The sequence below is a fragment of the Bubalus bubalis genome, chromosome 10 (assembly GCF_019923935.1).
Source record: "Bubalus bubalis isolate 160015118507 breed Murrah chromosome 10, NDDB_SH_1, whole genome shotgun sequence".
Classification (NCBI taxonomy): Eukaryota; Metazoa; Chordata; class Mammalia; order Artiodactyla; family Bovidae; genus Bubalus; species Bubalus bubalis.
In genome coordinates, this window is record NC_059166.1 from 34405071 (window position 1) to 34431196 (window position 26126).

Consider the following 26126-nt stretch of genomic DNA (forward strand, 5'->3'; position numbering starts at 1 on the left):
CAGACGTCTGCACACGGCATTAGCAAGCGGGGGCTGGGCAGGGAAGTGCGGCACGGGCTGTGTCCCTTAGAGTAAGAATCGGGCCGAATGTCCTGAGCGCTATCTGAGCGAAATAATTTGGGCTAGCAAACCAGACTGTGGGATATCTACCACGCGAAAAGCCAGCCCTAACCTAAGACACCGCCAGGCCCGCGCACAGAACAAAGGACTGAACAGAGGTAGCCGGCTGCAGACCTTCCCCCTCCGGTGACAGGCAGCCAGAGCCGGAAGGGGGCAATCGCAGCCCCAGAGAGACACTATCTATAAAACTGTAAGCAGGCTTCTTTGCTAACTAAAACTTCTTGGGGGTCTGGACGGTCAATATCTGCCTGAGAAGGTGCACCGGTTTTACACCCAGATAACCGAGTGGCGGGGAGGCGATAAGTCGCAGCATTGGCGCCCGCCAAACACCTCATCACCTGAGCTGCTCGACCTGGGAAGAACACAAAACGCAGGCCCAACCGAGTCTGCGCCTCTGAGGACTACCCGAGTGCCTGAACCTGAGCGGCTTGGACCTGGGAGCTCAGTCCAGGGCCGGCCTCTGATTGTTCCCGGCGGAACAACCTAGAGCCCAAGCAGTGTGGGCAGGGAGGTTACACGCGCCGTGAGCGGGGGGCAGACCCAGTGTGGCCGAGGCACTTCGAGCGCACGCCAGTGTTATCTGTTTGCAGCATCCCTCCCTCCCTCCCCACAGCGCGGCTGAACAAGTGAGCCTAAATTAAAAAAAAAAAAAAAAAAAAAAAATAGGGTCCTCCACCGTCCCCTTTGTGTCAGGGCGGGAACCAGACACTGAAGAGACCAGCAAACAGAAGAAGCTATAACAGAGGGAAACGCCTTGGAAGCTACAGGCCATAGATTAAAACCCTGTGGTTACTACGGATTACATAGGAAGGGGCCTATAGATCTTGAGAAATATAAGTTGGACTAAGGAACTGCCAAAAATGAACTGAACCCACAATACTCACAACAAAACCAGAGAAAGACCTAGATATATTTTTACTATTTTTACGATCAATCTTTCTTTCTTTCTTTTTTTTTTTAATTAAAAAAAAAAATTTTTTTTTAAGTCCTCTATTGTCCTTTAATTTTCACTTTTATAACTATTACTTTGCAAAAAAAAAAAAAAAAAAAGACCCTATTTTTTTTTTTCTCTTCTTCTTCAGCAAACTTCATATATATATTTTATAATTTTTTGACTGTGGTTTTTTTTTTTTTTTCTTCTTTTTCTTCTTTTCTTTAACATTGCATTTTTGAAATTCCAAACTCTACTCTAGATTTTTAATTTTAGCCTTTTGATATATGTTATCAATTTTGTACCTATAGTTTTTTTCATAATTGCTGTGACTTTTTTTTTTTCCTCTGTTTCTTTCTCTTCTTCTTTTATATAACATCGTATATCTGCAATTCCAAACTCTACTCAAGATTTTTAATTTATGCTTTTTGGTATTTGATATCAATTTTGTACCTGTATTTTCTTTATAATTTTTGCGACATTGTTTTTGTTGGTTTGTTTGTTTTCTCTCTTTATTTTTCTTCTTCTTCTTCTTTTTTTTTTTTTTTTTTTTTTTTTTTTTTAACGTTGTATTTTTGAAATTCCAAACTCTACTCTAGATTTTTAATTTTTGCTGTTTGGTATTAGTTATCAATTTTGTACCTGTAGTTTCTTTATTACTTTCACGACCTTGTTTGTTTTTCTTTGTTCGTTTTTTCTCTCTTTCTTTTCCTTCTCCTTTTCATTAACATCGCATTTTTGAAATTCCAAACTCTACTCTAGATTTCTAATTTTTGTTTTTATGTATTTGTTACCAATTTTGTACCTTTAAGAACCCAAACTTCAGGACCCATTTTTCACTAGTGTACGAGATTACTGGCTTGACTGCTCTCTCTCCCTTTGGACTCTCCATTTCCCCCACCAGGTCACCTGTATCTCCTCCCTAACCCCTCTCTACTCTACCCAACTCTGTGAATTTCTGTGTGTTCCAGACGGTGGAGAACACTTAAGGAACTGATTACTGGCTGGATCTGCCTCCCGCCTTTTCATTTCCCCCTTTTATCCTTCTGGCCACCTCTGTCTCCTGCCTCCTTCTTCTCTTCCCTGTATAACTCCGTGAACATCTCTGAGTGGTCCAGTTGTGGAGTGCACATAAGGAAGTGACTACTGGCTAGCCCACTCTCTCCACTATTGATTCCACCTCATCTCATTTGGGTCACCTCTAACTCCCTCCTCCCTCTTCTCTTCTCCATGTAACGCTGTGAACCTCTCTGAGTGACCCTCACAGTAGAGAAACTTTTCATCTTTAACATAGATGTTTTATCAGTGGTGCTGTATAGAAGGAGAAGTTTTGAAACTACTGTAAAATTAAGACTGATAACTGGAAGTAGGAGGCTTAAGTCCAATCCCTGACTCCAGGGAACTCCTGACTCCAAGGAACATTAATTGACAGGAGCTCATCAAACGCATCCATACCGACACTGAAACCAAGCACCACACAAGGGCCAACAAGTTCCAGGGAAAGACATAACAAGCAAATTCTCCAGCAACAAAGGAACACAGCCCTGAGCTTCAAGATACAGGCTGCCCAAAGTCACCCCAAAACCATAGACATCTCATAACTCATTACTGGACATTTCATTACACTCCAGAGAGAAGAAATACAGCTCCATCAACCAGAACATCAACACAAGCTTCCCTAACCAGGAAACCTTGACAAGCCACCTGTACAAACCCACACACAGCGAGGAAACGCCACAATAAAGAGAACTCCACAAACTGCCAGAATACAGAAAGGACACCCCAAACTCAGCAATTTAAACAAGATGAAGAGACAGAGGAATAGCCAGCAGATAAAGGAACAGGATAAATGCCCACCAAACCAAACCAAAGAGGAAGAGATAGGGAATCTACCTGATAAAGAATTCCGAATAATGATAGTGAAATTGATCCAAAATCTTGAAATTAAAATGGAATCACAGATAAATAGCCTGGAGGCAAGGATTGAGAAGATGCAAGAAAGGTTTAACAAGGACTTAGAAGAAATAAAAAAGAGTCAATATATAATGAATAATGCAATAAGTGAAATTAAAAACACTCTGGAGGCAACAAATAGTAGAATAACAGAGGCAGAAGATAGGATTAGTGAATTAGAAGATAGAATGGTAGAAATAAATGAATCAGAGAGGATAAAAGAAAAACGAATTAAAAGAAATGAGGACAATCTCAGAGACCTCCAGGACAATATTAAACGCTACAACATTCGAATCATAGGGGTCCCAGAAGAAGAAGACAAAAAGAAAGACCATGAGAAAATACTTGAGGAGATAATAGTTGAAAACTTCCCTAAAATGGGGAAGGAAATAATCACCCAAGTCCAAGAAACCCAGAGAGTCCCAAACAGGATAAACCCAAGGCGAAACACCCCAAGACACATAGTAATCAAATTAACAAAGATCAAACACAAAGAACAAATATTAAAAGCAGCAAGGGAAAAACAACAAATAACACACAAGGGAATTCCCATAAGGATAACAGCTGATCTTTCAATAGAAACTCTTCAAGCCAGGAGGGAATGGCAAGACATACTTAAAATGATGAAAGAAAATAACCTACAGCCCAGATTATTGTACCCAGCAAGGATCTCATTCAAGTATGAAGGAGAAATCAAAAGCTTTTCAGACAAGCAAAAGCTGAGAGAATTCTGCACCACCAAACCAGCTCTCCAACAAATACTAAAGGATATTCTCTAGACAGGAAACACAAAAATGGTGTATAAATTCGAACCCAAAACAATAAAGTAAATGGCAACGGGGTCATACTTATCAGTAATTACCTTAAACGTAAATGGGTTGAATGCCCCAACCAAAAGACAAAGACTGGCTGAATGGATACAAAAACAAGACCCCTGCATATGTTGTCTACAAGAGACCCACCTCAAAACAGGGGACACATACAGACTGAAAGTGAAGGGCTGGAAAAAGATTTTCCATGCGAATAGGGACCAAAAGAAAGCAGGAGTAGCAATACTCATATCAGATAAAATAGACTTTAAAACAAAGACTGTGAAAAGAGACAAAGATGGTCACTACATAATGATCAAAGGATCAATCCAAGAAGAAGATATAACAATTATAAATATATATGCACCCAACACGGGAGCACCGCAGTATGTAAGACAAATGCTAACAAGTATGAAAGGAGAAATTAACAATAACACAATAATAGTGGGAGACTTTAATACCCCACTCACACCTATGGATAGATCAACTAAACAGAAAATTAACAAGGAAACACAAACTTTAAACGATACAATAGACCAGTTAGACCTAATTGATATCTATAGGACATTTCATCCCAAAACAATGAATTTCACCTTCTTCTCAAGCGCACATGGAACCTTCTCCAGGATAGATCACATCCTGGGCCATAAAGCTAGCCTTGGTAAATTCAAAAAAATAGAAATCATTCCAAGCATCTTTTCTGACCACAATGCAGTAAGATTAGATCTCAATTACAGGAGAAAAACTATTAAAAAATCCAACATATGGAGGCTGAACAACACGCTGCTGAATAACCAACAAATCACAGAAGAAATCAAAAAAGAAATCAAAATTTGCATAGAAACGAATGAAAATGAAAACACAACAACCCAAAACCTGTGGGACACCGTAAAAGCAGTCCTAAGGGGAAAGTTCATAGCAATACAGGCACACCTCAAGAAACAAGAAAAAAGTCAAATAAATAACCTAACTCTACACCTAAAGCAACTAGAAAAGGAAGAAATGAAGAACCCCAGGGTTAGTAGAAGGAAAGAAATCTTAAAAATTAGAGCAGAAATAAATGCAAAAGAAACAAAAGAGACCATAGCAAAAATCAACAAAGCCAAAAGCTGGTTCTTTGAAAGGATAAATAAAATTGACAAACCATTAGCCAGACTCATCAAGAAACAAAGGGAGAAAAATCAAATCAATAAAATTAGAAATGAAAATGGAGAGATCACAACAGACAACACAGAAATACAAAGGATCATAAGAGACTACTATCAACAATTATATGCCAATAAAATGGACAACGAGGAAGAAATGGACAAATTCTTAGAAAAGTACAACTTTCCAAAACTCGATCAGGAAGAAATAGAAAATCTTAACAGACCCATCACAAGCACGGAAATTGAAACTGTAATCAAAAATCTTCCAGCAAACAAAAGCCCAGGTCCAGACGGTTTCACAGCTGAATTCTACCAAAAATTTAGAGAAGAGCTAACACCTATCCTGCTCAAACTCTTCCAGAAAATTGCAGAGGATGGTAAACTTCCAAACTCATTCTATGAGGCCACCATCACCCTAATACCAAAACCTGACAAAGATCCCACAAAAAAAGAAAACTACAGGCCAATATCACTGATGAACATAGATGCAAAAATCCTTAACAAAATTCTAGCAATCAGAATCCAACAACACATTAAAAAGATCATACACCATGACCAAGTGGGCTTTATCCCAGGGATGCAAGGATTCTTCAATATCCGCAAATCAATCAATGTAATACACCACATTAACAAATTGAAAAATAAAAACCATATGATTATCTCAATAGATGCAGAGAAAGCCTTTGACAAAATTCAACATCCATTTATGATAAAAACTCTCCAGAAAGCAGGAATAGAAGGAACATACCTCAACATAATCAAAGCTATATATGACAAACCCACAGCAAACATTATCCTCAATGGTGAAAAATTGAAAGCATTTCCTCTAAAGTCAGGAACAAGACAAGGGTGCCCACTTTCACCATTACTATTCAACATAGTTTTGGAAGTTTTGGCCACAGCAATCAGAGCAGAAAAAGAAATAAAAGGAATCCAAATTGGAAAAGAAGAAGTAAAGCTCTCACTGTTTGCAGATGACATGATCCTCTACATAGAAAACCCTAAAGACTCCACCAGAAAATTACTAGAACTAATCAATGACTATAGTAAAGTTGCAGGATATAAAATCAACACACAGAAATCCCTTGCATTCCTATACACTAATAATGAGAAAACAGAAAGAGAAATTAAGGAAACAATTCCATTCACCATTGCAACGGAAAGAATAAAATACTTAGGAATATATCTACCTAAAGAAACTAAAGACCTATATATAGAAAACTATAAAACACTGGTGAAAGAAATCAAAGAGGACACTAACAGATGGAGAAATATACCATGTTCATGGATTGGAAGAATCAATGTAGTGAAAATGAGTATACTACCCAAAGCAATCTATAGATTCAATGCAATCCCTATCAAGCTACCAACAGCATTCTTCACAGAGCTAGAACAAATAATTTCACAATTTGTATGGAAAAACAAAAAACCTCGAATAGCCAAAGCGATCTTGAGAAAGAAGAATGGAACGGGAGGAATCAACCTACCTGACTTCAGGCTCTACTACAAAGCCACAGTTATCAAGACAGTATGGTACTGGCACAAAGACAGAAATATAGATCAATGGAACAAAATAGAAAGCCCAGAGATAAATCCACGCACATATGGACACCTTATCTTCGACAAAGGAGGCAAGAATATACAATGGATTAAAGACAATCTCTTTAACAAGTGGTGCTGGGAACTCTGGTCAACCACTTGTAAAAGAATGAAACTAGAACACTTTCTAACACCATACACAAAAATAAACTCAAAATGGATTAAAGATCTAAACGTAAGACCAGAAACTATAAAACTCCTAGAGGAGAACATAGGCAAAACACTCTCTGACATACATCACAGCAGGATCCTCTATGACCCACCTCCCAGAATATTGGAAATAAAAGCAAAAATAAACAAATGGGACCTAATTAACCTTAAAAGCTTCTGCACATCAAAGGAAACTATTAGCAAGGTGAAAAGACAGCCTTCAGAATGGGAGAAGATAATAGCAAATGAAGCAACTGACAAACAACTAATCTCGAGAATATACAAGCAACTCCTACAGCTCAACTCCAGAAAAATAAATGACCCAATCAAAAAATGGGCCAAAGAACTAAATAGACATTTCTCCAAAGAAGACATACAGATGGCTAACAAACACATGAAAAGATGCTCAGCATCACTCATTATCAGAGAAATGCAAATCAAAACCACTATGAGGTACCATTTCACGCCAGTCAGAATGGCTGCAATCCAAAAGTCTACAAGTAATAAATGCTGGAGAGGGTGTGGAGAAAAGGGAACCCTCTTACACTGTTGGTGGGAATGCAAACTAGTACAGCCACTATGGAGAACAGTGTGGAGATTCCTTAAAAAACTGGAAATAGACATGCCTTATGATCCAGCAATCCCACTGCTGGGCATACACACTGAAAAAACCAGAAGGGAAAGAGACACGAGTACCCCAATGTTCATCGCAGCACTGTTTATAATAGCCAGGACATGGAAGCAACCTAGATGTCCATCAGCAGATGAATGGATAAGAAAGCTGTGGTACATATACACAATGGAGTATTATTCAGCCATTAAAAAGAATACATTTGAATCAGTTCTAATGAGGTGGATGAAACTGGAGCCTATTATACAGAGTGAAGTAAGCCAGAAAGAAAAACACCAATACAGTATACTAACGCATATATATGGAATTTAGAAAGATGGTAACAATAACCCTGTGTACGAGACAGCAAAAGAGACACTGATGTATAGAACAGTCTTATGGACTCTGTGGGAGAGGGAGAGGGTGGGAAGATTTGGGAGAATGGCATTGAAACATGTAAAATATCATGTATGAAATGAGTTGCCAGTCCAGGTTCGATGCACGATACTGGATGCTTGGGGCTGGTGCACTGGGACGACCCAGAGGGATGGAATGGGGAGGGAGGAGGGAGGAGGGTTCAGGATGGGGAACACATGTAAACCTGTGGCGGATTCATTTTGATATTTGGCAAATCTAATACAGTTATGTAAAGTTTAAAAATAAAATAAAATTAAAAAAAAAAAAAGAAAGCATCACTATGAACAAAGCTAGTGGAGGTGATGGAATTCCAGTTGAGCTCTTTCAAATCCTGAAAGATGATGCTGTGAAAGTGCTGCACTCAATATGCCAGCAAATTTGGACAACTCAGCAGTGGCCACAGGACTGGAAAAGGTCAGTTTTCATTCCAATCCCAAAGAAAGGCAATGCCAAAGAATGCTCAAACTATCACACAATTGCACTCATCTCACACGCTAGTAAAGTAATGCTCAAAATTCTCCAAGCCAGGCTTCAGCAATATGTGAACCGTGAACTTCCAGATGTTCAAGCTGGTTTTAGAAAAGGCAGAGGAACCAGAGATCAAATTGCCAACATCTGCTGGATCATGGAAAAAGCAAGAGAGTTCCAGAAAAACATCAATTTCTGCTTTATTGACTATGCCAAAGCCTTTGACTGTGTGGATCACAATAAACTGTGGGAAATTCTGAAAAAGATGGGAATACCAGATCACCTGATCTGTTCTTGAGAAATTTCTATGCAGGTCAGGAAACAACAGTTAGAACTGGACATGGAACAACAGACTGGTTCCAAATAGGAAAAGGAGTTCATCAAGGCTGTATATTGTCACCCTGTTTATTTAACTTCTATGCAGAGTACATCATGAGAAACGCTGGGCTGGAAGAAGCCCAAGCTGGAATCAAGATTGCCGGGAGAAATATCAATAACCTCAGATATGCAAATGACACCACCCTTATGGCAGAAAGTGAAGAGGAACTAACAAGCCTCTTGATGAAAGTGAAAGTGGAGAGTGAAAAAGTTGGCTTAAAGCTCAACATTCAGAAAACCAAGATCATGGCATCCGGTCCCATCACTTCATGGGAAGTAGATGGGGAAACAGTGGAAACAGTGTCAGACTTTATTTTTGGGGGCTCCAAAATCACTGCATGGTGATTACAGCCATGAAATTAAAAGACGCTTACTCCTTGGAAGGAAAGTTATGACCAACCTAGATAGCATATTCAAAAGCAGAGACATTACTTTGTCAACAAAGGTTCATCTAGTCAAGGCTATGGTTTTTCCTGTGGTCATGTATGGATGTGAGAGTTGGACTGTGAAGAAGGCTGAGTGCCGAAGAATTGATGCTTTTGAAGTGTGGTGTTGGAGAAGACTCTTGAGAGTCCCTTGGACTGCAAGGAGATCCAACCAGTCCATCTTTTTTTTTTTTTTTAAACCTCAAACACTGTATTAGTTTTGCCAAACATCAAAACGAATCCGCCACAGGTATACATGTGCTCCCCATACTGAACCCTCCTCCTTCCTCCCTCCCCACACCATCCCTCTAGGTCGTCACAGTGCACCAGCCGCAAGCATCCAGTATTGTGCATGGAACCTGGACTGGCAAGTCATTTCATACATGATATTACACATGTTTCAATGCCATTCTCCCAAATCTTCCCACCCTCTTCCTCTCCAACAGAGTCCATAAGACTGTTCTATACATCAGTGTCTCTTTTGTTGTCTTGTACACAGGGTTATTGTTACCATCTTTCTAAATTCCATATATATGCGTTAGTATACTGTATTGGTGTTTTTCTTTCTGGCTTACTTCACTCTGTATAATAGGCTCCAGTTTCATCTACCTCATTAGAACTGATTCAAATGTGTTCTTTTTAATGGCTGAGTAGTACTCCATTGTGTATATGTACCACTGCTTTCTTATCCATTCATCTGCTGATGGACATCTAGGTTGCTTCCATGTCCTGGCTATTATAAACAGTGCTGCGATGAACATTGGGGGTACATGTGTCTCTTTCCCTTCTGGTTTCCTCAGTGTGTATGCCCAGCAGTGGGATTGCTGGATCATAAGGCATGTCTATTTCCAGTTTTTTAAGGAATCTCCACACTGTTCTCCATAGTGGCTGTACTAGTTTGCATTCCCACCAACAGTGTAAGAGGGTTCCCTTTTCTCCACACCCTCTCCAGCATTTATTGCTTGTAGACTTTGGATCGCAGCCATTCTGACTGGCGTGAAATGGTACCTCATAGTGGTTTTGATTTGCATTTCTCTGATAATGAGTGATGTTGAGCATCTTTTCATGTGTTTGTTAGCCATCTGTATGTCTTCTTTGGAGAAATGTCTATTTAGTTCTTTGGCCCATATTTTGATTGGGTTATTTATTTTTCTGGAGTTGAGCTGTAGGAGTTGCTTGTATATTTTTGAGATTAGTTGTTTGTCAGTTGCTTCATTTGCTATTATTCTCTCCCATTCTGAAGGCTGTCTTTTCACCTTGCTAATAGTTTCCTTTGATGTGCAGAAGCTTTTAAGTTTAATTAGGTCCCATTTGTTTATTTTTGCTTTTATTTCCACTATTCTGGGAGGTGGGTCATAGAGGATCCTGCTGTGATGTATGTCAGAGAGTGTTTTGCCTATGTTCTCCTCTAGGAGTTTTATAGTTTCTGGTCTTACATTTAGGTCTTTAATCCATTTTTAGTTTATTTTTGTGTATGGTGTTAGAAAGTGTTCTAGTTTCATTCTTTTACAAGTGGTTGACCAGATTTCTCAGCACCACTTGTTAAAGAGATTGTCTTTAATCCATTGTATATTCTTGCCTCCTTTGCCAAAGATAAGGTGTCCATATGTGCGTGGATTTATCTCTGGGCTTTCTATTTTGTTCCATTGATCTATATTTCTGTCTTTGTGCCAGTACCATACTGTCTTGATAACTGTGGCTTTGTAGTAGAGCCTGAAGTCAGGTAGGTTGATTCCTCCAGTTCCATTCTTCTTTCTCAAGATGGCTTTGGCTATTCAAGGTTTTTTGTATTTCCATACAAATTATGAAATTATTTGTTCTAGCTCTGTGAAGAATACCGTTGGTAGCTTGATAGGGATTGCATTGAATCTATAAATTGCTTTGTGTAATATACTCATTTTCACTATGTTGATTCTTCCAATCCATGAACACGGTATATTTCTCCATCTATTAGTGTCCTCTTTGATTTATTTCACCAGTGTTTTATAGTTTTCTATATATAGGTCTTTAGTTTCTTTAGGTAGATATATTCCTAAGTATTTTATTCTTTCCTTTGCAATGGTGAATGGAATTGTTTCCTTAATTTCTCTTTCTGTTTTTTCATTATTAGTGTATAGGAATGCAAGGGATTTCTGTGTGTTGATTTTATATCCTGCAACTTTACTATAGTCATTGATTAGTTCTAGTAGTTTTCTGGTGGAATCTTTAGGGTTTTCTATGTAGAGGATCGTGTCATCTGCAAATAGTGAGAGTTTTACTTCTTCTTTTCCAGTTTGGATTCCCTTTATTTCTTTTTATGCTCTGATTGCTGTGGCCAAAACTTCCAAAACTATGTTGAGTAGTAATGGTGAAAGTGGGCACCCTTGTCTTGTTCCTGACTTTAGAGGAAATGCTTTCAATTTTTCACCATTGAGGATAATGTTTGCTGTGGGTATGTCATATATAGCTTTTATTATGTTGAGGTGTGTTCCTTCTATTCCTGCTTTCTGGAGAGTTTTGATCATAAATGGATGTTGAATTTTGTCAAAGGCTTTCTCTGCATCTATTGAGATAATCATATGGTTTTTATTTTTCAATTTGTTAATGTGGTGTATTACATTGATTGATTTGCGGATATTGAAGAATCCTTGCATCCCTGGGATAAAGCCCACTTGGTCATGGTATATGATCTTTTTAATGTGTTGTTGGATTCTGGTTGCTAGAATTTTGTTAAGGATTTTTGCATCTATGTTCATCAGTGATATTGGCCTGTAGTTTTCTTTTTTTGTGGGATCTTTGTCAGGTTTTGGTATTAGGGTGATGGTGGCCTCATAGAATGAGTTTGGAAGTTTACCTTCCTCTGCAATTTTCTGGAAGAGTTTGAGTAGGATAGGTGTTAGCTCTTCTCTAAATTTTTGGTAGAATTCAGCTGTGAAGCCGTCTGGACCTGGGCTTTTGTTTGCTGGAAGATTTCTGATTACAGTTTCAATTTCTGTGCTTGTGATGGGTCTGTTAAGATTTTCTATTTCTTCCTGGTCCAGTTTTGGAAAGTTGTACTTTTCTAAGAATTTGTCCATTTCTTCCACGTTGTCCATTTTATTGGCGTATAATTGTTGATAGTAGTCTCTTATGATCCTTTGTATTTCTGTGTTGTCTGTTGTGATCTCTCCATTTTCATTTCTAATTTTATTGATTTGATTTTTCTCCCTTTGTTTCTTGATGAGTCTGGCTAATGGTTTGTCAATTTTATTTATCCTTTCAAAGAACTAGCTTTTGGCTTTGTTGATTTTTGCTATGGTCTCTTTTGTTTCTTTTGCATTTATTTCTGCCCTAATTTTTAAGATTTCTTTCCTTCTACTAACCCTGGGGTTCTTCATTTCTTCCTTTTCTAGTTGCTTTAGGTGTAGAGTTAGGTTATTTATTTGACTTTTTTCTTGTTTCTTGAGGTATGCCTGTATTGCTATGAACCTTCCCCTTAGCACTGCTTTTACAGTGTCCCACAGGTTTTGGGTTGTTGTGTTTTCATTTTCATTCGTTTCTATGCAAATTTTGATTTCTTTTTTGATTTCTTCTGTGATTTGTTGGTTATTCAGCAGCGTGTTGTTCAGCCTCCATATGTTGGAATTTTTAATAGTTTTTCTCCTGTAATTGAGATCTGATCTTACTGCATTGTGGTCAGAAAAGATGCTTGGAATGATTTCTATTTTTTTGAATTTACCAAGGCTAGATTTATGGCCCAGGATGTGATCTATCCTGGAGAAGGTTCCATGTGCGCTTGAGAAAAAGGTGGAATTCATTTTTTTGGGATGAAATGTCCTATAGATATCAATTAGATCTAACTGGTCTATTGTATCGTTTAAAGTTTGTGTCTCCTTGTTAATTTTCTGTTTAGTTGATCTATCCATAGGTGTGAGTGGGGTATTAAAGTCTCCCACCATTATTGTGTTATTGTTAATTTCTCCTTTCATAGTTGTTAGCGTTTGTCTTACATATTGTGGTGCTCCCATGTTGGGTGCATATATATTTATAATAGTTATATCTTCTTCTTGGATTCATCCTTTGATCATTATGTAGTAACCATCTTTGTCTCTTTTCACAGCCTTTGTTTTAAAGTCTATTTTATCTGATATGAGTATTGCTACTCCTGCTTTCTTTTGGTCCCTATTTGCATGGAAAATCTTTTTCCAGCCCTTCACTTTCAGTCTGTATGTGTCCCCTGTTTTGAGGTGGGTCTCTTGTAGACAACATATGTAGGGGTCTTGTTTTTGTATCCATTCAGCCAGTCTTTGTCTTTTGGTTGGGGCATTCAACCCATTTACGTTTAAGGTAATTACTGATAAGTATGATCCCGTTGCCATTTCCTTTATTGTTTTGGGTTCGAATTTATACACCGTTTTTGTGTTTCCTGTCTAGAGAATATCCTTTAGTATTTGTTGGAGAGCTGGTTTGGTGGTGCAGAATTCTCTCAGCTTTTGCTTGTCTGAAAAGCTTTTGGTTTCTCCTTCATACTTGAATGAGATCCTTGCTGGGTACAATAATCTGGGCTGTAGGTTATTTTCTTTCATCATTTTAAGTATGTCTTGCCATTCCCTCCTGGCTTGAAGAGTTTCTATTGAAAGATCAGCTGTTATCCTTATGGGTATTCCCTTGTGTGTTATTTGTTGTTTTTCCCTTGCTGCTTTTAATATTTGTTCTTTGTGTTTGATCTTTGTTAATTTGATTAATATGTGTCTTGGAGTGTTTCGCCTTGGGTTTATCCTGTTTGGGACTCTCTGGGTTTCTTGGACTTGGGTGATTATTTCCTTCCCCATTTTAGGGAAGTTTTCAACTATTATCTCCTCAAGTATTTTCTCATGGTCTTTCTTTTTGTCTTCTTCTTCTGGAACCCCTATGATTCGAATGTTGTAGCGCTTAATATTGTCCTGGAGGTCTCTGAGATTGTCCTCATTTCTTTTAATTCGTTTTTCTTTTATCCTCTCTGATTCATTTATTTCTACCATTCTATCTTCTAATTCACTAATCCTATCTTCTGCCTCTGTTATTCTACTATTTGTTGCCTCCAGAGTGTTTTTAATTTCACTTATTGCATTATTCATTATATATTGACTCTTTTTTTTTCTTCTAGGTCCTTGTTAAACCTTTCTTGCATCTTCTCAATCCTTGTCTCCAGGCTATTTATCTGTGATTCCATTTTGATTTCAAGATTTTGAATCAATTTCGCTATCATTATTTGGAATTCTTTATCAGGTAGATTCCCTATCTCTTCCTCTTTTGTTTGGTTTGGTGGGCATTTATCCTGTTCCTTTATCTGCTGGGTATTCCTCTGTCTCTTCATCTTGTTTAAATTGCTGATTTTGGGGTGTCCTTTCTGTATTCTGGCAGTTTGTGGAGTTCTCTTTATTGTGGCATTTCCTCACTGTGTATGGGTTTGTACAGGTGGTTTGTCAAGGTTTCCTGGTTAGGGAAGCTTGTGTCGGTGTTCTGGTGGGTGGAGCTGGATTTCTTCTCTCTGGAGTGCAATGAAGTGTCCAGTAATGAGTTATGAGATGTCTATGGCTTTGGGGTGACTTTGGGCAGCCTGTATCTTGGAGCTCAGGGCTGTGTTCCTTTGTTGCTGGAGAATTTGCTTGGTATGTCTTGCCCTGGAACTTGTTGGCCCTTGTGTGGTGCTTGGTTTCAGTGTAGGTATGGAGGCGTTTGATGAGCTCCTGTCAATTAATGTTCCTTGGAGTCAGGAGTTCCCTGGAGTCAGGGTTTGGACTTAAGCCTCCTGCTTCCAGTTATTGGTCTTATTTTTACAGTAGTTTCAAAACTTCTCCTTCTATACAGCACCATTGATAAAACATCTACGTTAAAGATGAAAAGTTTCTCTACCATGAGGATCACCCAGAGAGGTTCACAGCATTACATGGAGACAAGAAGAGGGAGGAGGGATTTAGAGGTGACCTGACTGAGATGAGGTGGAATCAATAGAGGAGAGAGTGGGCTAGCCAGTAATCACTTCCTTATGTGCACTCCACAACTGGACCACTCAGAAATGTTCACAGAGTTATACAGAGGAGAGAAGGAGGAAGGAGACAGAGGTGGCCAGGAGGATAAAAGGGGGGAATGAAAGGAGGGAGACAGATCCAGCCAGTAATCTGTTCCCTAAGTGTTCTCCCGGTCTGGAACACACAGAAATTCACAGAGTTGGGTAGAGTAGAGAGGGGTAGGGAGGAGACACTGGTGACCTGGTGGAGAAAAAGGAGAGTCCAAAGGGAGAGAGAGCAGTCAAGCCAGTAATCTCGCTCCCTAGTGAAAAATGGGTACTGAAGATTGGGTTCTTAAAGGTACAAAATTGGTAACAAATACATAAAAGCAAAAATTAAAAATCTAGAGTAGAGTTTGGAATTTCAAAAATATGATGTTAAAGAAAAGAAGAAGGAAAAGAAAGAGAGAAAAAATGAACACACAAAAACAAACAAGGTCGCGAAAATTATAAAGAGAAAATAGGTACAAAATTGAGGACTAATACCAAAAAGCAAAAGTTAAAAATCTAGAGTAGAGTTTGGAATTTCAGATATACAATGTTATATAAAAGAAGAAGAGAAACAGAAGAAAAAAAAGTCACAGAAATTATAAAAAAAAAAAAACTATAGGTACAAAATTGATAACAAATACCAAAAAGCTAAAATTAAAAATATAGAGTAGAGTTTGGAATTTCAAAAATGCAATGTTAAAGAAAAGAAGAAGAAAAAAAAACACACAAGGTCAAAAAGTTATAAAATATATATATATATATGAAGTTTGCTGTAAAAAAAAAATAGGGCCTTTTTTTTTTCTTTTGCAAAGTAATAGGTTATAAAAGTGAAAATTAAAGGAATAATAGAGGACTTAAAATTTTTTTTAAAAAAATTAAAAAAAAAGAAAGAAAGAATGATAGTAAAAATAGTAAAAATATATCTAGGACTTTCTCTGGTTTTGTTGTGAGTATTGTGGGTTCAGTTCATTTTTGGCTAGTTCCTTGGTCCGACTTATATTTCTCAAGATCTATAGGCACCTTCCTATGTAGTCGGTAATAACCACAGGGTTTTAATCTATTGCCTGTAGCTTCCAAGGCGGTTCCCTCTGTTACAGCTTCTACTGTTTGCTGGTCTCTTCAGTGTCTGGTTTCCGCCCTGACACAAAGGGGATGGTGGAGGATACTTTTTTTGTTGTTTTTTAGGCTCACTTGTTCAGTCGCGCTGTTGGGAGGGAGGGAGGGATGCTGCAAATAACACTGGCATGCGCTCACAGTGCCTCAGCCAAACTGGGTCTGCCCCCGCTCACCGCGCGTGTAGCCTCCCTGCCCACACTTCTCAGGCTCTAGGTTGCTCCGCCGGGAACCATCCATGGCCGGCCCTGGGCTGCCTGTACCTCCCAGGTCCAAGCCGCTCAGGTTCAGGCACTCCGGTAGTCTTCAGAGGTGCAGACTCAGTTGGGCCTGCGTTTTGTGCCCTTCCCAGGTCCGAGCAGCTCAGGTGATGAGGTGTTTGCCGAGCGCGATTACTGCGACTTATCGCCTCCCCGCCACCCGTTTATCTAGGTGTACAACCGGCGCACCTTCTCAGGCAGATGTTGACCATCCAGACCGCCAAGAAGTTTTAATTAGCAAAGAAGCCTGCTTACAGTTTTATAGATAATGTCTCTCTGGGGCTGCGATTGCCCCCTTCCGGTTCTGGCTGCCTGTCACCAGAGGGGGAAGGTCTGCAGCCAGCTATCTCTGTTCAGTCCTTTGTTCTGTGTGCGGTCCTGGCGGTGTCTTAAGTTACAGCTGGCTTTTCGCATGGTAGATATCCCACAGTCTGGTTTACTAGCCCAAATTATTTTGCTCTGATAGTGCTCAGGGTATTCAGGCCAGGTCCTTACCCTAAGCCATGCAGCCCGCGCGCCTCCCTGCCCAGGCCCCACTTGCTAATGGCAGATGCAGGCATCTGCGCTGCTTTTCCACTGGGGGAGTTACCGTAGGGCTCACAATCTGCGGGTTTTAATTGTTTATTTATTTTTCCTCCCTGTTATGTTGCCCTCTGTGCTTCCAAAGCTCAGCACAGATTCGGCAGTGAGAAGGTTTCCTGGTGTCTGGAAATTGCTCTCTTTTTAAGACTCCTTTCCCGGGACGGGACTCCCTTCCCAGGACAGAACTCCGTCCCTCCCTCTTTTGTCTCTTTTTTTGTCTTTTATATTTTTTCCTAACTCCTTTCGAAGACTTGGGTTGCTTTTCTGCGTGCCTGATGTCCTCTGCCGGCCTTCAGAAGTTGTTTTGTGGAATTTACTCTGCGTTTAAATGTTCTTTTGATGAATTTGTGGGGGAGAAAGTGTTCTCCCCGTCCTACTCCTCCGCCATCTTGGCTCCTCCCCCAACCAGTCCATTCTAAAGGAGATCAGCCCTGGGATTTCTTTGGATGGAATGATGCTAAAGCTGAAACTCCAGTACTTTGGCCACCTCATGTGAAGAGTTGACTCATTGGAAAAGACTCTGATGCTGGGAGGGATTGGGGGCAGGAGGAGAAGGGGACAACAGAGGATGAGATGGCTGGATGGCATCACTGACTCAATGGACGTGAATCTGGGTGAACTCCGGGAGTTGGTGATGGACAGGGAGGCCTGGCGTGCTGCGATTCATGGGGTCGCAAAGAGTCAGACACGACTGAGCAACTGAACTGAACTGAACTGAGCATGGCCCTGTGCATCAGAACAACAACACATTTCCCCTTCAATCAGTCTCTCCCATCAGGAAGCTTCCATAAGCCTCTTTCCTTCTCCATCAGAAGGCAGACAGACTGAAAACCACAATCACAGAAAACTAAGCAATCTGATCACATGGACCACAGCTTTGTCTAACTCAATGAAACTAGGAGTCATGCCATGTAGGGCCACCCAAGACAGATGGGTCATGGTGGAGTGTTCTGACAAAACGTGGTCCACTGGAGAAGGGAATGGCAAACGACTTCAGAATTCTTGTCTTGTGAACCCCATGAACAGTATGAAAAGGCAAAAAGATAGGACACTGAAAGATGAACTCCCCAGGTCGGTAGGTGCCCAATACGCTGGAGATCAGTGGAGAAATAACTCCAGAAAGAATGAAGAGACAGAGCCAAAGTGAAAACAACACCCAGTTGTGGATGTGACTGGTGATGGAAGTAAAGTCTGATGCCGTAAAGAACAATATTTCATAAACACCTCGAATGTTAGGTCCATGAATCAAGGCAAATTGGAAGTGGTCAAACAGGAGATGGCAAAAGTAACATCAATATTTTAGAAATCAGTGAACTAAAATGGACTGGAATGAGCGAATTTAACTCAGATGACCATTATATCTACTACTGTGGGCAAGAATCCCTTAGAAGAAATAGAGTAGCCATCATAGTCAACAAAAGAGTCTGAAATGCAGTACTTGGATGTAATCTCAAAAATGACAGAATGATATCTGTTAGTTTCCAAGGCAAACCATTCAATATCACAGTAATCCAAGCCTATGCCCTGACCAGTAATGATGAAGAAGCTGAATTTGAATGATTCTATGAAGACTTGTAAGACCTTCTAGAGCTAACACCCAAAAAAGATGTCCTTTTCATTATAGGGGACTGGAATGCAAAAGTACTAAGTCAAGAATACCTGGAGTAACAGGAAAATTTGGCCTTGGAGTACAGAATGAAGCAGGGCAAAGGCTAATAGAGTCTTGCCAAGAGAATGCACTGGTCATAGCAAACACCCTCTTCCAGCAACACAAGAGAAGACTCTACACATGGACATCACCAGATGGTCAATACCGAAATCAGATTGATTATATTCTTTGCAGCCAAAGATGGAGAAGCTCCAGATAGTCAGTGAAAACAAGTAGGGAGCTGACTGTGCCTCAGATCATGAACTCCTTATTGCCAAATTCAGACTGAAATTGAAGAATGTAGGGAAAACCACTAGACAATTCAGGTATGACCTAAATCAAATCCCTTAATATTATACAGTGGAAATGAGAAATAGATTCAAGGGATTAGATTTTATAGACAGCCTGAAGAACTATGGATGGATATTCATAACAGTGTACAGGAGGCAGGGATCAAGACCATCCCCAAGGAAAAGAAATGCAAAAAGACAAAATGGTTGTCTGAGGAGGCCTTACAAATAGCTGTGAAAAGAAGAGAAGTGAAAGGCATAGGAGAAAAGGAAAGATATACCCATTTGAATGTAGAGTTCCAAAGAATAGCACGGAGAGATAAGAAAGCCTTCTTCAGTGATCAGTGCAAAGAAATAAAGGAAAACCATAGAATGAGAAAGACTAGACATCTCTTTAAGAAAATTAGAGATACCAAGGGAACATTTCCTGCCGGGAGCCGGCGAGAGACATTCCACTCGTGACAAAGGTCATGAGGAAGGGGGCCCGGCATACGCAAAGGCGGGATCGAGCCTCGGGAGTGCCCCCGGATATTCTCGAGCATCTACCCCCCAAAAAACCAGAGTCTGCCTACTTTATTGCTTTGTGCTCTCACCTCTGACTTTACTGGGGGCTGTCCCCCACCACCATCTCACTCTCTCTGTCAAAGAGTTAACTTACAGCTCCAATTAATAAAGTTCCTGGGCAATTAGGAGTGTTTAAATCCAAACCCCTCAGATGGCTCTCTAACTCGCCTGACAAGTTTACCCGGACACGTACAGCTATGCATACGATTGTTTACAGTCTCCCAGCCTCCAGAGGCATGGGAAGCTTAAGATATTCAAATAGCTTAGAGCCTCTCAGAGAATTAGAAACTGTCAGAATAAAACTAGTAAAAGATTTCATTGATGAGCCAATGTTTGTTGCCAAGTTTTCACATCCCCTGAATTGTATCCTTGAATGTGCATTAATTAATATAGTTGGTATGTAGAAAAAATAAGTAGTGGCCTGGTGTTAGTAACTTTAGACCCTTAAGGTAGTAAATTCTTTCCTTTGTAAACCCATTACACATCCACCCTATAGGAACGTAATCTTATCTTCGGAAGATGGCGCCAAACCTTAAAATAATTACTCTTAGAGAAAATAAGTCTTTGTTGATAAGTGCTTGTCAAGAGTCATAAAATGTTAATAGGCCTCTGGCCAGAAGATGATGTAAATCACCTAAACCATTTGTATACGATAAATCTGCAGGAAAGAAACCCTGGTTTTTGATAAGCATCAAAGACTGCTGATTTTGCATCCCCTATTATCCTCTATGTGTAACTTAGGGTATAAAAGCCCCTGTTGAAAATAAAGCTATGGGCCTTGCTCACCAACGCTTGGTCTCCCCATGTCATTCTTCCCTTTAACTTCCAGCTGAGTGTCCATCTGGAGCGTGGATATCCTCTGCGACCATTTATTTGCCTGGGCTTCTAAGACCCACTCGAGAAGGTGTCTAAGGTGGGGCACCTTCCGCTATTCGAGAGGGCGCCTGCGGCCTCCGTGGTCAGAGCTAACCTGGTGTCACGGGTTATATTGATTTTCCGCGTAAACCAAGCCACTCAGCTTCTTTTCTCCACTAAATTTTCCTACTGAGCTATCCTCATTCTATTCCTCTTTATTATCTCTAATTAACATTTGAATAGGTCGCATAGCCGTCTCTCCTTCGAATACCCTGGATCAGCCGGGGCTGGACCCCGGCAATTTCCTACAAAGATGGGCACAATAAAGGACAGAAATGATATGGACCTAACAGAAGCAGAAGATATTAAGAAGAGGTGGCAAGAATACACAGAAGAACTATACAAAAAAAGATCTTCACAACCCAGATAATCACGATGGTGTGATCACTCAACTAGAGCCAGACATCCTGGAATGTGAAGTTAAGTGGGCCTTAGGAAGCATCACTACAAACAAAGCTAGTGGAGGTGATGGAATTCCAGTTGAGCTATTTCAAATCCTAAAAGATGATACTGTAAAAGTGCTACACTCAATATGCCAGCAAATGTGGAAAACTCAGCAGTGGCCACAGGACTGGAAAAGGTCAGTTTTCATTTCAATCCCAAAGAAAGGCAATGCCAAATAATCCTCAAACTAGCACACAATTGTACTCATCTCACAGGCTAGTAAAGTAATGTACTTCAACAGTACATGGACTGTGAACATCCTGATGTTCAAGCTGGATTTAGAAAAAGCAGAAGAACCAGAGATCAAATTGCCAACATCTGTTGGATCATTGAAAAAGCAAGAGAGTTCCAGAAAAACATCTACTTCTGCTTTATTGACTACCCCAAAGCCTTTGACTGTGGGGATCACAATAAACTGTGGAAAATTCTGAAAGAGATGGGAATACCAGACCACCTGACCTGCCTCCAGAGAAATCTGTATACAGGTCAGGAAGCAACAGTTATAAGTGGACATAGAACAATAGACTGGTTCCAAATAGGGAAAGGAGTATGTCAAGGCTGTATATTGTCACCCTGCTTATTTAACTTCTTTGCAGAGTACATCATGAAAAACGCTGGGTTGGATGAAGCACAAGCTGGAATCAAGATTTCAGGAGAAATATCAATAACCTCAGTTATGCAGACACCACCCTTATGGCAGAAAGCGAGGAAGAACTAGAAAGCCTTTTGATGAAAGTGAAAGAGGAGAGTGAAAAAGTTGGCTTAAAACTCAACATTCAGAAAACTAAGATCATGGCATCCGGTCCCATCACTTCATGGGAAATAGATGGGAAAACAGTGGAAACAGTGACAGACTTTACTTTGGGGGGCTCCAAGATCACTGCAGATGATACTGCAGCCATGAAATTAAAAGGTGCTTGCTCCTTGGAAGGAAAGTTAAGACTAACCTAGACAGCATATTAAAAAGCAGAGACATTACTTTGCCAACAAAGGTCTGTCTAGTTTAAGCTATGGTTTTTCCAGTAGTCCTGTATGGATGTGAGAGTTGGACTATCAAGAAAGCTGAGTGCCGAAGAATCAATGCTTTTGAGCTGTGGTGTTGCAGAGGACTCTTGAAAGTCCCTTGGACTTCAAGGAGATCCAACCAATCCATCCTAAGGGAAATCAGTTCTGAACATTCTTTGGAAGGACTGATGTCGAAACTGAAACTCCAATACTTTGGCTACCTGGTGTGAATAATTGAGTCATTTGGAAAGAGGCTGATGCTGGGAAAGATTGAAGGCGGGAAGAGAAGGGGACACCAGAGGATGAGATGGTTGGGTGGCATCACTGACTCAATGAACATGAGCTTGAGTAAACTCCTGGAGTTCATGATGGACAGGGAAGCCTGGTGTGCTGCAGTCCATGGGGTCACAAAGAGTCAGACTCGACTGAGGGACTGAACTGAACTGAACTGAAGCCATTCACTCTTAGAATAACCTGATTAAGTTTTGAATTCTGTGAGTCAAGGGTAGCATCGAAATATAAAAGAGGACTAATGGGTTCCATGGGCTTTCCTGGTGGCTCAGTGGTAAAGAATCTGTCAGGCAAGATAGGAGCTGCAACAAATGTGGATTCAATCCCTGGGTCAGGAAGAGACCCTGGAGTAGGAAATGCAACCCACTCTACTCTTCTTGCCTGGGAAATCCCATGGACAGAGGAGCCTGGTGAGCTACAGTCCATGAGGTTGCAAAAGAGTCAGACACAGCTGAGCAACTAAAAAAAAAAATGGGTTCAAAGTGGTCAGACTTGAGCGTGGCTTATATTAGAAATCACTTTGATTTAATGAGAAGGAAAAAGAGGGTTATTTCTAACCAGCAGCTAAGTCACACTAGCAAAATAAACACACTTGCATTCCAACTAAGGACAACCTTGATGTGATTCTACATGGGGTAGTGAGACACCATGCTCACGGGACCTTTGCCCCTTTACATTGTGTCTAGGACAATGCAGGCTCGAGTGGGTTTTAGAAGAGAATCAGCTTGTTTAAAAAATCATACTTAAGGACTATATTTCTGTAGTAAATACAAAATGGTTTAGATAATGAAGAGACAAGTATTGAAGAGTCTACTTTAATTGTAATGGGGGTTTAGACAGAGAATAACTCTTCCTGATCAGTAATATATCATCTAATTATAATGAATTCTTAGGGAACTGTGCTTTGATTGACAGCTGGATAGTCCACAATGGACTTTCAGGTGACATGGCTTGAAATGGGGTGCATTAACATATTGACACACAGGATCTAGCCTTGATGTTCTTGTTACATGAAGTAACAACACAGCATCTAAGTGTTCAATAAATGTTATCAAATTAATCAAGATGTGGTTAATAAGACATATATTCTTTTCAGACTTTTAACTACTTTGTGGCTAATAAAGCAGATAATTTTTTATATTTTTAACTGTTTTTATGTCTTCATATATATATCACATACACTTGTACTCAGTGGAAATTAAAGAATAGCATTTCATGTTGTGGATGAAGTTCAGATGAGTTTACCTTTGTTTAAAAAAGAAAAACTTACTCCGGCACTGACTGGTCCATAATCGTGTCCTTGAGAATCAGGTTCTTCCACGTATATGGTGTAAAAATCAGGTCTAGGGTAAAATCGAAACGGAGAGAGACGTTATCCATTTGGAATAGAGGTACATGTTGGATCTTGCAGACTTGTGGATCTGGAACTTTGTGGCAGCTTCCTCCTCTTTTCCTCTGGTCTTTCCTTGTCTTCCTGGGGAAGGCAATGGCTACCCACTCCAGTATTCTGGCCTGGAGAATTCCATGGACTGTATAGTCCATGGGGTCACAAAGAGTCGGACACAACTGAGTGACTTTCACTTTCACCTCCTTCTCTTCATCCAGGCCCAGTGGTTCCACTTGGCCTTGGCAGGAACAGTGGTCCAGCAGGAAGTAAACAAGACCTTCCAGGATGTAAGCACTGGTCTGACTCAGTTCTGAAAAATCTGTCCTGTTCTTGCTGTTAAGGCCTCTCTTGTGCTTCAGCCCTTTGTGTTTCCTGGTTTATGACTTTTATTGAGCCTTTGTTCTGCCACACAAGTTCTTTCTTTAAATGCCTAGTTTTAGGAATAATTCTTGAAAAATGCCCATAAAAAGGAAATGCCAAGTTTTGTTTTGTTTTGTTTTTCCCCCAAAATAGTCATTTAAAGTAAAGAAATACTTTCACTTTATTCCCACAGATATCCTGCTGACCCAGCACTTCCCTGACACTAAGTATTACCTTTCAGCTTTGGGTAGGTCCAGCCAATTTAACAATGTAAAGATCCTCTCTTCATATGTGACACTTCTGAAATGAAAAGTAAAAATAACTTTAAAAAATTCATCAACTCAAGGAGAACTTCATTATATTCCTACTCAAGAAGGCAGATTGATATTTTCGGATGTTTCTTTTGTGTTCATATACTAGAAGAACACTGAAAGGGATTTAATATTACTCGAAGAGATTCCTGTTTGCAACACCTATACAGAGCAACACCTATACAGAGATACTTGGGCTTTGATATAGATTGTATATTGCTTTCTTTCCTTCTCATTCATCTCTCCTTCACTGTTACTCCAATTAAAATAAAATTGTTTCATATTAGCTACTATTCATCCATTCAATTTGCTTACTTTTGTTCACTTCATTCATTTGTGCAGTTATTTGTGCTACCTATTGTCAGCCATAATTTTGTTCCTTTTAAGTGGAATTTATCAGTGAGAAAACCAAAGATGCCTTCCTTCCTAGAGGTCATATTCGAGTCGAGGAAGACAAACAATAAATAGGCCTTTTGTTGTCCTTCAGTCGCTAAGTTGTGCCAGACTCTTTGTGACCCCATGAACACCAGGCTTCGTGACCCCATGAACACAGGGAAGCACACCAGGCTTCCCGGTCCTTCACTATCTCCCTAAGTTTGCACAAACTTATGTCCATTGAGTCAGTGATGCCCATAAATAAATTACATAGTGTATTAAAAGGGGATAAATGCTATGGGGGAAAAAAGGAAGATGAGAACCAGAATAAGGGGCCCTGGAGAAACTCAAGTGGGAGGATTTGAATTTGAAATCTTAGTGTGATCAGGCTAAGACAGTATTGATAAGGTAGTTTTTGAGCAACAGCCAGAAGGAGGTGAGGGAGCAGGCTATGCAGATAAATGGAGTCAGATTATATCGGGCAGAGGAACAGCTTTCACAGAGGCCCTGCAGTGGAAGCAAGCTTGGTGTCCTGGTGTACTGGGGTCACCAAAAAGGTCAGTATGGCTTGAGAAGGGTGAAAGAATGGAAAATAGTAGGAAAGGAGTCTAAGAGGCAAGGGGATAGCAGGGCTCATACCAACCAGGGCTTGTTGGCTTTATTCTGTATGAAACTGAGAGCCTTGAAAGTGAGGGGTGCAAAACAGTGTCGTACTCAGGCTTATTTTTTTAAAATAATTATTCTGGCTGATGAACTGAGAATAGATTACAGGAAACAGACATAGAAAGAGGGAGATGTGTCAAAAGGCAACTGAGGTAATACAGGCAAAAGAGGAGGACAGCTCAAACCAGAGTTAGTGCTGGAAGTAATCAAAAATTCTCAGACTGCATATAGCTTGAATTAGAGGCACAAGCATTTACTGACAAACTGGATAAGGGATGTAAGAGGGAGGAATCAACATTGATTTCAAGATTTTTGGCCCAAATAACTGGAAAAATAAAATTACCATTATGATCAAGACCAAAAAACAAACAAAAAATTCAAATCATTCCTGCCTAGATGGGATTACATTTGCAGGTGTTTTCCTACCTGTTGTAAATCTTATATATGGAAGGAAAGGTGCCATTTATAGCTACATCCGATCCTGGCCAAAAGTAAGTACCAACTTTTAAACCTTGATACATTGCTGTCAGCCAGATCTATAAGAAGAGAAAATTTCAAATAAGTGGAGGTCAAGAAAATAATCAGTTTGAGTAGAAATGGCACTATTTATGAGAAACTGAACAATATTAAACCATTGAAAATGTATTTATTTATTAAAAGGTGTTGAAATTGTTTTGAATTTGTCCTTGCAGCAGTTTTAAAAAGTTATTATCTAGGTATCCACTTCAAAAATCAAAAAACGTAGGACAGCAATAAGAAAGATCATTTTTCAAATTGGTAAAATTGAACAGTTCTTCTTTCCCTTTTAAAGATATATAAAATAGAATGAGTTAAAAAGTTAACAGATAAGCTTTCTGAGTAACTTCCAGATTGATATATTTATAATTCAACATCCAAGTCTCAAGGCAACTT

At 39.8% G+C, this 26126-nt stretch overlaps 1 protein-coding gene across 2 annotated transcripts in view; it reads right to left on the reverse strand.

Annotated features, from left to right (window-relative positions):
- Positions 1-26126, reverse strand: part of ENPP3 (ectonucleotide pyrophosphatase/phosphodiesterase 3) — a 109237-nt gene that overhangs the window by 43121 nt on the left and 39990 nt on the right. For both annotated transcript variants that reach the window (XM_025294526.3, XM_025294527.3), the window contains 3 exons: positions 25641-25750; positions 24100-24165; positions 23389-23461 (listed from right to left, as the gene is read on the reverse strand). In XM_025294526.3, the coding sequence (XP_025150311.2) occupies positions 23389-23461; positions 24100-24165; positions 25641-25750 (249 nt within the window). The remainder of the gene's footprint in view (positions 1-23388; positions 23462-24099; positions 24166-25640; positions 25751-26126) is intronic.